The sequence below is a fragment of the Helianthus annuus genome, chromosome 16 (genome assembly GCF_002127325.2).
Source record: "Helianthus annuus cultivar XRQ/B chromosome 16, HanXRQr2.0-SUNRISE, whole genome shotgun sequence".
In the NCBI taxonomy this organism is placed as follows: Eukaryota; Viridiplantae; Streptophyta; class Magnoliopsida; order Asterales; family Asteraceae; genus Helianthus; species Helianthus annuus.
The window spans coordinates 142,875,535-142,892,036 of record NC_035448.2 but is presented as its reverse complement, the minus strand read 5'-3'; the positions used below and the strand labels follow the sequence as shown (position 1 = coordinate 142,892,036).

Here is a 16,502-nt window from a genome sequence, read left to right as displayed (position 1 = left end):
CAGATTACTTTACAAGTTATGGCACGGTTGGAATAGGAGAACCATTGGAGATACGAGTGCTTAGTGGCGTTCAATTTTCTAAAAGACTTAGATTATTTGCTTCCGCTGTGCAATAAAGATACCAGTCCAGTCACGCCAATGCTCTGATATTTCGGGGTGTGACAGATTGGTATCAGAGCTATAGGTTACAGCGAATATAGTTCTCTGTAGAGATACCTAGGCTCTAACCTCACTTTTCACTGGGGACTTAGAATATTAAAATCTGAATACATACAGAACGCATAGTACTCGAATATGGTCTCCAACCGTTGCCGAAAAACAAACACTCAAAATTTTGTTTCCAAACATACGCTAAAGTGGTGTTTTACACACGATACACAAAACAGTCGCATACGATACACAAAACTCTGAGAGTTTAGGAAACATGCATTTAAGACCTTCGAAACTCATGTTGAAGTTCATTAAAGGTCATCACGTAGGAACCGCGAATATTAACTCGGGCACACACTATTATTCGTATTGTCTATGATATTTTAACTTCTCGAGCAGGTAACCTACGCATAACGAAACACTAGTGCACAGGTATACGTGAAACTTAAGCTATACATCAACGGAGGTTGAAGTACGTCACATACGACTTTCGAGGAAGCGACAGTTTGGCACGCGGTCCTGCAAATGACACGAGTCATGCTAAGGAGAAGACATATGTCTCCGCATTCTCCCTAACTCAATAACGACGGATACGCTATGTTTGACATTCCATGGTAATGTCACCTAACAACCGGTCATCACACGCAACCCCAAGTAAAGTCCTCAAATTTCTTTTATTGAAATTTCGACTTTCACATTTACTGAGTAGATTTTCGCATCTCTACTCCTCTTAATGGTCATTGCATCACAATAACTTCTTCATTATAGCGAATGTTCATTTGCTTCATTTCTTGAAAATTCATATGTTACGCATGCATCGTTTGTTACGCATGTGGTTTCGTTTCGAATAAAGCGTTTCATTGAAGCTCAAATATTGTTTCGCTAAATCTAATTGTTGATTTGTGATTCGAATGACCTGCATTATTGTAATTGTTGGCTTCTTCGTTATCAGGTCAACACATTTTCTTGAAATCCCTTTATTTTCAAGTTACATACATGGTTTTCGTTGTGACCATGCCGAAAGTTTCTTGTTGATACATGCAATTATTGTCGGCTTGCGCCGAAGTCAAATTCAATTGTTTGAACTTGTTCATTTCACATATTCAATTCAAGACACCATATGATGTATTGAAAACATCATATTCGAATTCGTCTTAACAAGCGTTTCATTGCTCTGAGTCGTAGTAAATTTGTTTGGTCTACGACTCCATTAAGTCGTTTGTTGATTTCGACACCTTGTGGTGACATTTTCACTAAATTGAAGCTTGCGCTAATCTCATGCACGGATTTAATTATCTATTTATTGATTTAGATTAAATCCGCTTCGATTTATTATCACGCTTTCATTTGACTTTAAACACAGGTGAGCCTTGTTTGATCACCACTATTATTGAATTATTTTTTTATCACTACGACATCTTGTGACGTCGGTAGAACTTGCAGCTTGGGCTGATCATGATCGAGCGTTTCATGCAAAACTACTTTGTTTGGGCTTGTTGATTCTAAGCTTCTCCCAACGAATGTTATTGCTTCTAACATTCATTTTCATATTGTAAACGTCCATTTGGAATTCTTTTGATCGAAATTCCTCTTTTATTGGACCCCTGTTAACTTGATCACACTAGTGACTGTGTCAGTATGTCTTGTTTCCTTTGACACTACCCATATTTACTTATGCATCACGTAACTCTAAAGAGTTAACGTAGTCTAAATTTCGAGGACGAAATTTCATTAATAGGGGGGAGACTGTGACAACCGGTAAATTTACGCTCTTAATTACGTGATTAACAAGCGATTAACGCGACAATAAATAGTGTTTACAGCACAGATTAACTTAATTAGGCGTTTGCAGGTGCTAAGGAACGCTTGATCGACTTTACAATACGCGCAAGACGGTCCACAGAGAACCTGCTAAACAATAAATGGCAACGGATTGAAACCGAACAGAATACTGACAACGCTGAAAAATACGGATTTTCTACGACTATTTTATATTTATGAATTAACGTTGTGAATTTATTTCGCTTCCGTACTTCGCAAAACGCACACAAGAACGAGAAAACGCGGCTGCAGAAAACGTACCGGTAACAAAGCGGAAACATCGGACATGCGCGTTACCTTCGAAACATAAAAATTTCGATATATTTTGCTTCATAATTAAATTTTAACAATCCTAGTTGAAACTGGATCGAAAAAACGGATCAGAAATGACAAACGAGGTACTTATGCAATTTTAACGAAACCGACGAACGCACGCGATTAATAACTAATACCGACACTAATTTATATTATTAAATCAAAAAATTTTTTTACGACATTACGTAGTGTTCGGGTTTGCAAAAACGGGTTCGTAGAAGAGTTTCGGGCCACTCACATGCGGGAATTGGGCTTGTGGGCCTTGGGCCCAAGCCCAAAACCCACAAAACCCAATCTGGCTATAAATAAGGACATAAGTCCTTTGTCTCCTCATTTGAGACAACAAACACACACACAAACCAAACACACACACCCAGTTCTTCTCTCTTTTTCACCGGTGACCGGCTACGGCGGAACCGGCGGCGGCGCCGCCGCCGGCGGCGACGGTGGAGGTTGCCGGCGGGTCTTTTTCAGCGCACACCACCCCCCCTCCGATCCTTGTTCTCCGACGAAACAACCGGCCCCACCCCTCCTCTTTGACCGAGAAACGACCACCACCACCACAGTCGGGTGGTGGTGAGCGGCGGCTGAAGACAGAAGCGGAAGAGAGAGAGAGAGAGAGACGAGAAGAATGAAAGAAACCGGCGGTCGGTACCTTTGACCGCCGGACACTGCCTTTACCCGGCGAATTCACCTGTTTCAGGTTCGAATCGGGTCTATGTCGAGTCAGTTTTGGGGGTTCGAGCAGCAGAGAGCAAGGTGGAGACTTGGACCACCGGTCGGTTCATTTAACCGGTGGTCAACAGCAGGGTCCGGCAGTTCGAGCTTCGTTCCGTCGGGGTTCACGATGAAGATGATGATGTTTTGGTTCAGGTTGGTTTGAGTCCCGTCTCGGGTTCCGAGTGGTCGCGGCAACGGCGGAGCCGGCCGAACATCGGCAGATCTCGGCGGTGCCTGGGGTGACTCGGGTTAGTAGTGCAGGTTTGGGTTCAGCCTTGTTTCGGGTCGGTCAACAAAAGTCAGCAGATCAGTTTGGAGTTCGGTTCGGTCACGTGGTTCGGTTAGGAGGCTCAGTTCAGTTGACTCAGTCAGCGAGTCGACTCAGTGAGTCAACTCAGCCGGTCAACTCAGTTGACCCGGTCAACTCAGTTGACTCGGTCAACTCGTTCGATGTCTCGGCATGAAGACTTGGTAAACTAATGACGTGTTTAATGTTTGGGTTTTAATATTACTAACGTGAACGAGCTCGACCCGACTAACGGATTTACACTTAGTGACTCGGTTTTAAATATTTTGCGTTTTGATATATTTCACGTAACTATATAATATGTGTTGAACTGATTGAATTTTTGTTAAAATAACGACAACTTGGTTGTCCGGGGCGTCCCAAAACAGAGGAAACTCTGCCCGTTTTTTCGAGAAAATCCGTAAAAACAACACGCGTTTTATTATATAACGAAAAACAACGATTCGGAAACTATTTACAACAACAAACATAGTTGTTTTGAACTTCGGAAATTCGACTAATCCTTTTATAAAAATAAATATAATTTATATATTTATTTCAAACATAAACTCGAATCCTTTTATAAATAAATATAGTATATATATTTATTTCAAGCATCGCGTAACACGAATTCGTTTCATCAAAATTAAATATAGTTAATGTATTTATCTGAAATTATAAACGACACGAATTCTTTTAGAAAATAAATATAGTTTGTATATTTATTTCAAACTTCAAACAACTCGATGATACTTTCGCAAAATAAATATAACTTCTTTTATATTTATTACAAACGCCTAAACGGCATATACATTCGACATATAATATACGAGACTTAACAAGTATAACTTAATCATTTTTATTAAGTTAACGATTCGGTAGAGCTCGGTAACACGTAGATTTGTTACCACAAAAATTAGAAACTTATAAGATATTCCATGTTAGTAATATTGTAGAATGCACGCTAGCGAGTCTCGTCTTGGAAACGACATCACGAAGTCGTATTTAGCTAGCTTTGCGTAGGAATATTCAAGTGAGTTCATAACTCCACTTTTTCACTGTTTTACATTTTTCTAAATGTTTTTGGGGTGGAAAGACATGCACATGTTGCAAAGCATACAAGAATTACATATTCATAAACTATTTTACAAGAAAGTTTTAACAGACACAAATGGTTTACGAAAAGCTTATGTTTTATACCGGTTTTTTTTAAACAATCGTATTTTTCGAAATATGCATACACACAAGTTCTAGTTTTCTAAAACTACGGGAAAATACAAATACAACAGATTACAATACATGTGTTATGGTATGATGGAGTACAAAAACATTCAAGTGAAACATTCTAGATCATGTCTCGAATAGGGTACCATAAGCACCATTAATCAACGTATACATTCAGACCGCGGAACAAAAGGTTAGATCTAATGGGTTTCAGGCAACCCCACTCTTGGCCTACTTCTACCAAGGAGTGCTTCTGTGTCTCAGTCAAAGTCGACAAAAATGCCTAGGTTTGGTGGCTTCCTATGTCGTGACACATGTTAGTGGCCTTGCAAACCACTAGCGATCTCACACATTCAAACAATCATAGTACTCAGTTACAGATACGCTTTACAAGTTACATTCAAACATTCGTACATTCTACAAGTTACATACCATGTTTTCATTCAAGTAATCAAACATTCAAGTACTTAAACATTCAAGTATTTAAACATTCAAGTATTTAAACATTCAATAATACAACAAAAACCGGTCATTCAAAAAGATTTATTTCAAATCTTTTACAAACAAACTATGAACTCGCTCAACTTTATGTTGATTTTTCGCATGTTTCTTGCTCAGGTTACTTTACAAGTTATGGCACGGTTGGAATAGGAGAACCACTAGAGATACGTGTGCTTAGTGGCGTTCAATTTTCTAAGAGACTTAGATTATTTGCTTCCGCTGTGCAATGAAGATACCAGTCCAGTCATGCCAATGCTCTGATATTTCGGGGTGTGACAAATAATATATCAACACGTGTCATGGAGTTAAAACGTGTAAAGGATTGATTTAGAGGGACTAAATTTGACAAACAAGGAATCTACGTGTGTAAAAGGATTCAAAGTGTCAACAATGAATAGATATATCTTTCAATGACCCTACATGATGTTTATACCCTTAGACGAATAAATCATGGATCATACGAAGCTAATTGTGAAAGAAAGTGAGAGATTACAAACTACAGGGGTTAAAAGTGTCAACATGTCTAAAGTATACCTCTGAGTGACCTTCTAGCAAACCCGAAGCTTTGTAATGATTAATTATGCTCACTAGAATGTGTGATAAAAATTTCACAAGGTTTCGATTAAGTATGTGAAAGTTATGACAGTATTCGTATAGGAGGGGTTAAAAGCGTCAAACTGCAAAAGTATGTCAATTCGTAGGGTATCGGACCTTCTGGAATATGATCATGAATTAAACATACCCTATTTAACCTGTACATAGCTTAGATATGGGCTTAGAGGTGTTTGGTGCGCAAAAAATAAACTTCTATGTCATGCAGGGACTAAAAGTGTCAAAAAGTGCACAAGTTTGCATTTTCGCGCATATCTTGCATTCTGAATATATTCAGACACCCAAAAATTTATGTAACCACTAAAATATTTCATTTTAGTGTTTGGCTTGAAAAAATTCCATTCGTCGCGTAATTTGGATCGTTTTTCGCGTCCGTCCGTGTTTCATCGTAATTAGCCGAACAACGTGACCGTACGACCAAACGAACCGACATCCGGCATGTTTTTGGGCATGTTTCATGTTCCCCATGCTTAGGCATCATTGTAGAGCCTTAAAAATGGTTTAACGGGACTTAGATGTGTCGGAAATGGCATTTGGAGGTGAAGGGGCCAAAATTGACAATTTCTGAAAGTTGTTGTATGCTGGCATGGTCCTTACGGACCGTATACATACCCTTACGGTCCGTAAAGGTAGCCCAGTATCATAAAACTAAAAACCAGCTATGGTTTTGCTTCTTGTCTCACATAATTGATTCAAGGGGCCTTTGATGGTTTTCTAAATCAGGGGGCATACTTGTAGGGCTGAGATTGAAGCACGGTTATCGATGAACGATCCTAACGGCTCTCAAAAACCTATAAATACCCCCTTGATCAATCGCTTCCCTTGCTCATTTGATTCCAATCTTGCTCTCTAACACTCAAATCTGAGGAGCCTGATCAAGGGAACCTCCTTTTAAGTGATCTTCTGTCCTTAAACCTTTTGTAAGTATCCCTTCATGCTTAGTTTAATTATTTAGCATCTTAAACCGAAAAGTCAAGCGTTTTTTATAAACGCTTTGACTTTTAAACGGTTGAGCCATGGTTTGCATCAAACATGGCTACGTGACCGTAATTAGGTAGGTGTTAAACCCTCAAAAGGGCACCTCCTAATTACCATGTTTACATAGTTAATTGTCAGGTCAAAGTAATTAAAATAAAAGTCAAACGGGTTAGTTTTTAAATAAAATTCATAACTAATAACAAAGAAAATATAAAATCAGTTTTGTCACTTTAATAACTTGGTAAATATTAGTTGAACATGTCTAAGCATGTTCAACCCGACAATTCTAAGTATAGGCTCGGTTCACAACCGAAAGTCGCAAAGTTTGACCATTGCTTTGACTTTCAGTTCTGACCCGAATTAGCTTAGTTTATTTATGCCTTAGGGTTCCTTTGTGACCATTTTATAGGTTAGTATATTCTCCTAAAGTTATACTACTTGGTCCTTTAGAATTAGAGTTCATTGCATGTTTCCATAATGCCTAAATGTTGACCATAATGCCCTTTTGATATTAAAACAAGATTTTTGAAGATGTGAAAGGACTAAGACCTTTATTACTGATTTATAAACATGTCCATGAAATTTGACATCAGTTTGAGGTCTAGATTAGGAGTTATGCTCATTAGCGTAAATAAGAAGCTTTTTGGTATTTAAATAGCATAATTGGCATATAGCCTATCTAAACCCAATTTTTGATATCAAACTTTTTACCCACTGATGTAATATAATATTTTGGGATTTTTGGAGATTTTTATTTATTTTTAGGTTGAGCATAACTTAGAGTGCTAAGCTTAACTCGGTTATTGCCGGTTTTGCCCTTTTGGGCTATAAAATGAGTTTTACAAATCCTTTTGATACCAAACCTTTTTAAACTGATTTAATATGATAAATAAATTATTTTGATCCTCCTGGAATTATAAAAATATTAGCTTTCCTTTAAAAACCCGGAAATGGCTCCAAATCGCCTTTTTAAGCGTTTTTAACGCATAGTATGTATCAAAACTAGTTTAAATATATAAGGGTTGATGCCTACTGATATTTTCAATATATTTTTATATATTAGCAGTAAGTCAAAGTTTTAAACTCAGATTTCCAGTTTCGACCTTTTAGGCTTATGTGAAATTACCAAAATACCCCTACGGTGCATAGTATGGTTATAATTAATAAATTTCACATATATATGATACCCTACTGTTATGACTTATTAAACTAAGTATATATACTGATTTAATCAGACCTATAACTCAGATTACTACTTAACCTCTCTTATAACCTTTAAAATGACCAAAATACCCCTACGGGGCATAAATTGGTTTTAAACTCGTTTTGGGCATAATGGAAGATATCCTACTGATATCACAACATATAAAAGGCATATTAACTTGTGGAACATGTTCATGACTCTTATGGTTACCCGTTACGCATGTTTCGTGTTCGGGTCGATTTATGTAACTAGTTTGCATATAATAGCCGAAACGGGTCAAACCATATCATTTTTGTCTCAAAATCCAGAATGTGATTAAGTTACCCATATTAGACAAGTATACAAACTTGTCGGGTCAAAACCACATTCTAAACCGGTTTTCGCTTCATCATGTGTTTGAACCGTGTCTTCCTTTTGAAAACTAACCAGTCTAAGTCTAAGCTTAATTAAAGACCCGTTAGGATTCTAATAGGTTATTAAAAACCTTCGTTCCAGATTAGGAGCCCAGTAAAAGATACGTGCACATGCTGTATTTGATTTATACTTTGCTCAGGTAAATACTCTTAACGGGCTTGAGATACGGTACTATAAAAGTACCGCTTGGTCGGGTGTGTAGTCATTTGAATCGGATTGTGATTAATTTATGTACATGACCCGTTTAATGTGTATTATTTGGTGTATGGCCTTTGGGGGTTAAATGACCATGTCCCGGATATCCTTGGCATCATTCAAAGAAATGGCCACGACCTAAGCACGGGGTGTAGGCGTACACCTGACAGCTGCATTATGTAAAAACCGGTAGCCCACTTAGAGGAATCAGCCTTGTGGGTATTATACCTGTGGCTTGTCAGTTAATCAAGACCGGCCCTACAAACCGGCCCTGATGGACGACAAATAAGTAAAACTGTATACAAGATTATTTTTAAATAATTGTCCCAAGTTATAAAAATATTTTTGCCGAAGTGCATTCAAATCAATTTTCAAACTCTTTTCAAAATGAGTCAGTTAAGTTGTATTTACCGGTGTAAACTGACGTATTTTCCAAAAAGGCTAAGTGCAGGTATTAGACGAAATAGGCTGGCTACTCCAGGCATCATTACTCAAGTCTCGCAAGCTTTAGATGTCAAAGTCCGTTGAACTATGTTTCCTCTTTACTTTTGATCCGCCTGTGGATCTGTTTCAACTACTTTGTGATACTTAAATATTACAATTTCATTTGGTTGAAATAAATCTATCTTTTTGCTTCCGCTGTGCATTTATATTTTGTGTTGTTTGACTATGATGATATCAACTACGTCACGATATTCCCCACCGGGCCCACCGGTGACACGTGGTAAAATAGGGGTGTGACAATAGATCTACACATATGCGTGGTTAAAAGGATTGAAAGATGATTTTCTAACTTTCTTTCAACTCTTTTACACTCAATACACTCAAAACCGATAGAATGGAGCTCGTTCTGATCTTCTACTCCTTCTTAGTGATGTGTTGGTTCTAGATCTGGGTTCTATCAGAGAGACTACCGATTTCGGGTTAAACATGAACAACCGTCTCGAACAAGTTAACTGATCAGACTAGGGTGATTCCTGTTCGATCGGATCACTTGGGTCATGATGGGGTTTCTGTTGTTTAGCACATTATCACACCGTCTCGATTAAAAACTGCAAAAGCTTTCAAAATAATCAAGTACCAAAACGATCAGGTCATTGGGACGGATTGCCGTCTGATCGGATTACCATCCGATCGAACAACTATCTGGTCGGCTTGCACTTGGTTCCACACTTAAACTTTTACCCAACTTTTCAAAGGTCTGAACGTCGAACGGATTGCCGTCCGATCGGATAACCATCCGATCGAACGACCATCCGATCATGTGACATTTGGAACTTCAACATTTAACCATTTTCATAATTTTCGAAGATCAACAGTAGCTAACGGATTACCAATCGATCGGATTGCTATCTGATCGAGTGACATCCTGCTGTGAACTTGTTCTCACTAAGTGTTCTACCAATCGGATCGTTACCCGATCGAACGACCGTTCGATCGATCGACCTGAAGGATAGAGATACTTCTCTGTTTTCAAAATGCTACAACGAAAACCTGAAAGCCATCATACACAAACACATCCTTACCAAATGAGTGTCAATCCAATCGACTGGCCATCCGATCGGATTGCCATCCGATCGGCTGGCCATCCGATCGGATTACCATCCAACACTTAGTACTTTTTCACCGTTTTATGTGCCGCTTATCGCTTGTGCTATCGTTAACTGTTCAGGCTAATCTCTCTCAGCGCTCCCTTCAATCCAAGACAGTGTTTACTTGTTAAACACTATCTGTGAGTATACTCGAACCCTTTTTGCTTTACGTACTTTTTGGTGTTACATACATTACTTATTCTAAATCACAATCTACACACAACGCAAACACTATTTATATGCTGACCGTTATTGCATGCTACATGTTAGTCGATGAATGCTTGTATGTTATGTTAACACAGTGATTGTTGCCTGACACCTTAGCAACGATAGTACTATAGTTTGGACTCAGCACCTGTCATGGACAGGGGTTGTTATAGGCTTTACTTCACATGTCCCACTGGGGATATGTGTTGCACATTCTACAACTCCCAGTCACGTCTGTGCATATTTATCTGTCGATAACATACTTGCCTTCACTTTGTACATGTTACATGCTGGTTATGCGTAAACTATTTCGAACTCTATTAATATATGAAACTTGTGTGCTCACCTTTACACTATGTGTATTGACCTTTATTTTAACATATCTGATAGGTGCCTAGGATGTTGTGCTTTACCTGCTTTTGTGGAATTAAATAGGAAGAGTCTAGAAACAAACAAAGACAATTTATTTACTTATTTAAATCTGAGTTGTCGGAACATGTTTTGTTTTGAGGATAACAATGTCTGTAATAATTTGATTGCTTGGTAGATTATGGTATGGGACATAATATTAACTATCCGGTAATTTAGTTGTTATGGAATTTCTCTTGACAATCTGTTTCGCTCAGTGCCATGCCCCGATGTTTCCGTCATTGGCTAGGGTGTGACACCGACCCCCGCCTCCGATCAAGAACCCTCAACGGTATGTCCCATTGCTAACTTCGTTTCTTATGAAAATTTTTCAAAATCTCATAAAGCCTTCCTTGCGGCCGTCACGGCAAATGATGAGCCAAAAAGTTTCAAAGAAGCCGTATAGGACCGACATTGGAGGGATGCCATGCAAAACGAGATAAAGGCCCTTGAAGAAAATGGAACTTGGACCATCGAAGATCTTCCCAACAGGAAACGAGTTATAGACTCAAAGTGGGTGTACAAAACGAAGTTTAAACCAAATAGTGAAGTCGAGAGGTTCAAGGCAAGACTCGTCGCCAAAGGGTACACACCAATGGAAGGTGTCGATTACCACGACACATTTGCTCCCGTAGCGAAGTTGGTGACCGTAAGGAGTCTCATTACCGTCGCCATCAAAAAGGGTTCGAGTATCCATCAACTTGACATGAATAACGCGTTCTTGCACGGTGACTTACATGAAGAGGTTTATATGCGAATACCGCAAGGTTACGACAAAGGGGGAGGCACAAAGGTATGTAGATTAAGGAAGTCACTATATGGGTTGAAGCAGGCCTCGAGAAATTGGTATCAAAAATTTACATCAGCCCTCTTACAACTCCATTACAAACAAACCGCTGCGGACCACTCGCTTTTCATCTACAAAGAAGGAAGCATTTTTGTCACTGCCCTCATATACGTCGACGACGTCCTTATGGCAGGGAACGATGAACACAAAATTAAAGAAACAAAGAAATTCCTGAATGACAAGTTTAGCATCAAAGATCTCGGGCCATTAAAGTACTTTCTCGGAATAGAGGCTGCTCGAACCAAAGATAAGATAGTGCTAAGTCAACAAAAATACACCCTTGACATCCTTGAGGATAGTGGAATGTTGGGATGTAGACCGTGCACCTTTCCAATGGAACAGAACATAAAGCTCGATAAAGGAGAAGAGGATGGTCGTGCCGATGCTAGCAAGTACCGAAGATTGGTTGGCCGATTACTCTACCTCCAAGCCACAAGACCAGATCTTGCCTACTTAGTGAATGTCCTAAGCCAATTCATCTCGGACCCTCGACAGAAACACATGGACGCTGCCATGAGAGTCCTTCGCTACCTAAAAGCAATGCCGGGGCAGGGCATTTTCTTCCCGAAAGAAGGAGGAACAAATTTGGTAGCATACAATGATGCGCACTGAATGGGTTGCTCACTCACTCAGAGATCAAGACAGGATACGTTCTTCTATTGGGGGAGCTCCTATTTCGTGGAAATCAAAGAAGCAGTCAGTCGTTTCTCCTTCCTCAGCTGAAGCCAAATATCTTGCAAAGGCCAACACCACTAGTGAAATCTTGTGGATGCGTTGGTTGTTAGAGGGACTTGAAACAAGACAACATAGCTCTACACCACTCTATTGTGATAACAATGCGACGCGACATATTGCAAATAACCCAGTCTTCCACGAGCGAACAAAACGCGTGGAAATGGATTGTTATTTTGTCAAGGAACGAGTCGAGTCACAGGAAATCAAACCCCTCTATGTTGATACGAAGACACAAATAGCTGATCTTCTCACGAAGGCTCTGGGTCCAAACAACTCGAGTTTCTGCTGGACAAGATGGGCATGCGAAACCTGCACGCTCCACCTTGAGGGGGAGTATTGAGATTGCATAATCCTGTGCATATTTCTCTCACCCTATTTTCCTCTCAAATCAAATATTCATGTACATTTACAGCCGTGTATTTTGTTATCATTCATTATGTTTCCTTTTGTACAGCTTTGCATTGCCTATTTAGGCTTGTATCTTCTTGTCGATTATCATAAAAAGAAAAACCAACAGTGAATATACAAATCCTTCATACCATAGCTTTTATGGTATCAGAGCAGTGATCACTACGTTCGATCTAAACCCAAACCCCGAAAATTGTTTCACCATCCTGCCGATATGACAGAAGGTGCAAACAAAGATCTCGCCAAAACTGATGCTAACAACCCGGATCATAACTCACCATACTACCTCCACCCTTCTGATTATCCGAGGCAGATGCATGTTAACGATGCATTAACCGACAACAACTACCTTGATTGGGTCCAAGAGATGGAAAATTTCTTGTTCGCCAAGAACAAGATAGGCTTCGTCGATGGAACTATCAAAAGGCCAAAAGCGGGCGATGCTAGTTATATGGCATGGATGCGATGCGACGCGATGATTAAAGGGTGGCTTACCACAGCCATGGAGAAGGAGATCCGTGGAAGTGTGAAATACGCCAATTCAGCATCGGAAATCTGGAAGGATCTTAAAGAACAATTCGGTAAAGAAAGTGTACCGCGCGCATATGAATTGAAGCAGGCTATTTCGAACATCAAACAAGAAGGGATGATGGTTTCAGCCTACTACACGAAACTGCGTGGATTGTGGGATGAGATGCAATCCTTTTTACCTGCTACGATTTGTAAGTGCAACGGATGTACTTGTGGCATTGGAAGATCACTCACAGAACTCAGGGAAAAAGAGCAACTCTATGAGTTTCTTTTGGGTCTAGATGGAGAATTTTCCATCATTAGAACTCAAATACTTGCCACCAAACCGATCCCATCCCTTGGAACTGCTTACCATCTCGTTGCCGAGGATGAGCAGCAAAGAACCATAGCCGGCGGAAAGAAACCGGTGAGTGAAACGATGGCCTTCCAAGCCTCCATGAAACGCGGCGGGACACCGAACCGAGTCGGCCAGAAAGACAACAAAGGCGCAACACACTTTAATCATTGTGGCAGAGATGGACATACACGAGATGGATGTTTCAAGATAGTTGGTTACCCAGAATGGTGGAACGTGAAAAATAAACGAGAAAAGGTAAAACCAAAGGCAGCATGTGCGGAGATGGAACCGGACTTGATTGCGAGCCTAACAAAAGAACAGTACAGGCACTTTCAAAAGCATTTTGTTGCCAAAAGTAAGCCTGCACAGAGTGAGCCTCCACGTACCGCAAACATGGCTGGTAAGTTCAGACATAATGATAAATGGATAGTTGATTTCGGATGTACGGAACACAACTCACAGGTCTGATGCTCTCGAGGGTCGAACCGAATCAAGGTGAATAGGTCCACGTGAATAGGTTCGAATCTCTACTAGATAAAATCATTTTTCCGAACCCAACGATAAAGTAAAAAATATCTGAACGAGCCTCTAATCATTAACGAGGTGATATTATGGGGAGGACAAAAAATATAATAATGTTTTTCAGGAGGATTTGGGTCAAATCAATTTGGTTCCTATAAAAAAGGATAAGAAAAACTAGATTTCATAGAATCAGTAAAAGTACGTCAAACGTCGTTAGAAATACATAATAAAAATATAATATATCTTAATGTGTTCTAGGGGTTTTCATTTTTTAATCTAGTCTTAACAATGTTTAGACTTGTCGTTTGATTATTCTTGTGTCTCCTTAAAATAACCTTTCTAAGAGGTTTTTTTTGTTCACCCATTGATTCTAAAAGATCTAATTATTTTATAATCTTTTGATTCATCTAAGTTAGTAATTTTAATATGTTTGCATTTCACTTTGTTTCTCAAAAGAGGATTGTATTGATTGATTTTCGTTAAACAAATTGTCACACTTTTAAAATATTTGTTGCAAGCTACCTAACCCTGATCATGTTTACCAAGTCTATCTTGTTTTTTTTAACCATTATATATTGAGATTGCATAATCCTGTGCATATTTCTCTCACCTTATTTTCCTCTTAAATCAAATATTCATGCACATTTACAGCCACGTATTTTGTTATCATTCATTATGTTTCCTTTTGTACAGCTTTGCATTGCCTATTTAGGCTTGTATCTTCTTGTTGATTATCATAAAAAGAAAAACACCCAGTGAATATACAAATCCTTCATACCATAGTTTTTATTATACTCCTCGGAAGCAAACACATCTGATATCCAAAGTACCCCTTAAACAAATAGAAATATAAGCAATATACATGGTCCTTTTGTTATTCTATACTCTAACCGTCTCATATTAGCATCATACCAACTTTACTAAAACATCTTAACTCATTACCAACCTTGCTTTATAAGAATACGAGTTAATAGCCAAAATGGTCCCCTTAGGTTTGCTTATTTTTGCCATTTTAGTCCAAAATCCAAATTTTTTAAATCTGGGTCCCTGAGGTTTGCATTTTTTTGCCATTTAAGTCCAAATTTCAAAAAAGTCAAATTTTGTCAAATTTTTTACTGAATTTTGTCTTTATCCTTATTTCTCACAAGGGCAAAATTGTCATTCTATATTATTATAAAGCAATTTATATTAAAGAAAATAAAAAACCCTTAAAAGCCCCCTGTATCGATCCAAAACCCTCACTTTCCTCATCATCTTCTTCCTCACCTGTGACACCATCCAACCACCACCTCCGACAGAAAGAAAGAAGCTTACAGCAGCAATGGCAGTGATGTCAGATGTAAGCAAATAAACAAAAAATGGAAGCCAATACTAGATGAAGCTTGTTGGGCTTAATTTCGGGCCCACTGTGGAGGTTCTTCGGATCCAGGTTTGGCCCAAGAAGGTGTTCATTGTGGTTCTTCGTCTTCTTTGATAGCAAACACTGTTAACTTTCTGTGAGAATTTTAATGGATTTTGACGGTGAAAAGAGGGGAATTTTTTAGGGGTTTTGTGAAGGTGGATAAGGGGAGAAGAGGGGGGTGTGAGGTTCTTCGGATCCAGGTTTGGCCCAGGGGGCTTTTAAGGGTTTTGTTTTTTAATTTTCTTTAATATAAATTACTTTATAATAATATAGAATGATAATTGTGCCCTTGTGAGAAACGAGGATAAAGACAAAATTCAGTAAAAAATTTGACAAAATTTGACTTTTTTGAAATTCGGACTAAAATGACAATAAAATGCAAACCTCAGGGACCCAAATTTAACAAATTTGGATTTTGGACTAAAGTGGCAACAGTGAGCAAACCTTAGGGACCATTTTTGCTATTAACTCTAAGAATACTATACCTCTTTATTTATATGGTCCTCTAAGTAAGTATGTCCTAACCCCTTCCCCTAGCCCAGTTGGTAGTTGGGCCGGTGTCCTCTTCATGAGGCGCCCGTTCGACTCCTACTTGTGGCGAAAGGGTTTGGGACCGATCCAATGATGGTTCATTCCTACCGAGGCATGGTTCGATCCTGAGGGCAACCTGGTTTTACCCAGCTGTTACCCCAGCGAGTCTCTCGTGTGGGGGCAATATGGTTTCCGAGCGAAGGTCAGCTTACGAGACGGTCGGAGCCCGATAGAACATCGCGTTCGGAGAGCGGGGCTGACGGGGGATTGTTTTTGACAAGAACCCGGTGACCACTAAAGTCCTGTACATAGAAAGTCACCCTTCAAAAAAAGTAAGTATGTCCTAATATACTCTCATTAATTATTAATGTTAAATGATAATAGTAGTTTCCAATCAGCATGATTTAAAGAAGGCAAATTGGAAAATAATAATCCCATCTTTCTGAAATTGGCCGATAATAATCCCAAGTCAGTTATTAGCCAATAACAATCCGACCTCGTCCAATTTTATTGTAAAATAGTCTGCCATTAAAATAGCTTAACGGAGTTAAGTGTTATTCCG

The 16,502-nt window shown here is 39.1% G+C and overlaps 1 protein-coding gene across 1 annotated transcript; it reads left to right on the top strand.

Moving 5' to 3' along the window:
* The first annotated feature begins 12,831 nt into the window (after window positions 1-12,831).
* On the top strand, window positions 12,832-13,953 carry LOC110919724. Its single transcript, XM_022163984.1, has one exon. It carries the CDS (start codon window positions 12,832-12,834, stop codon window positions 13,951-13,953), a length of 1,122 nt encoding a protein of 373 aa, XP_022019676.1.
* Window positions 13,954-16,502: the final 2,549 nt, after the last annotated feature.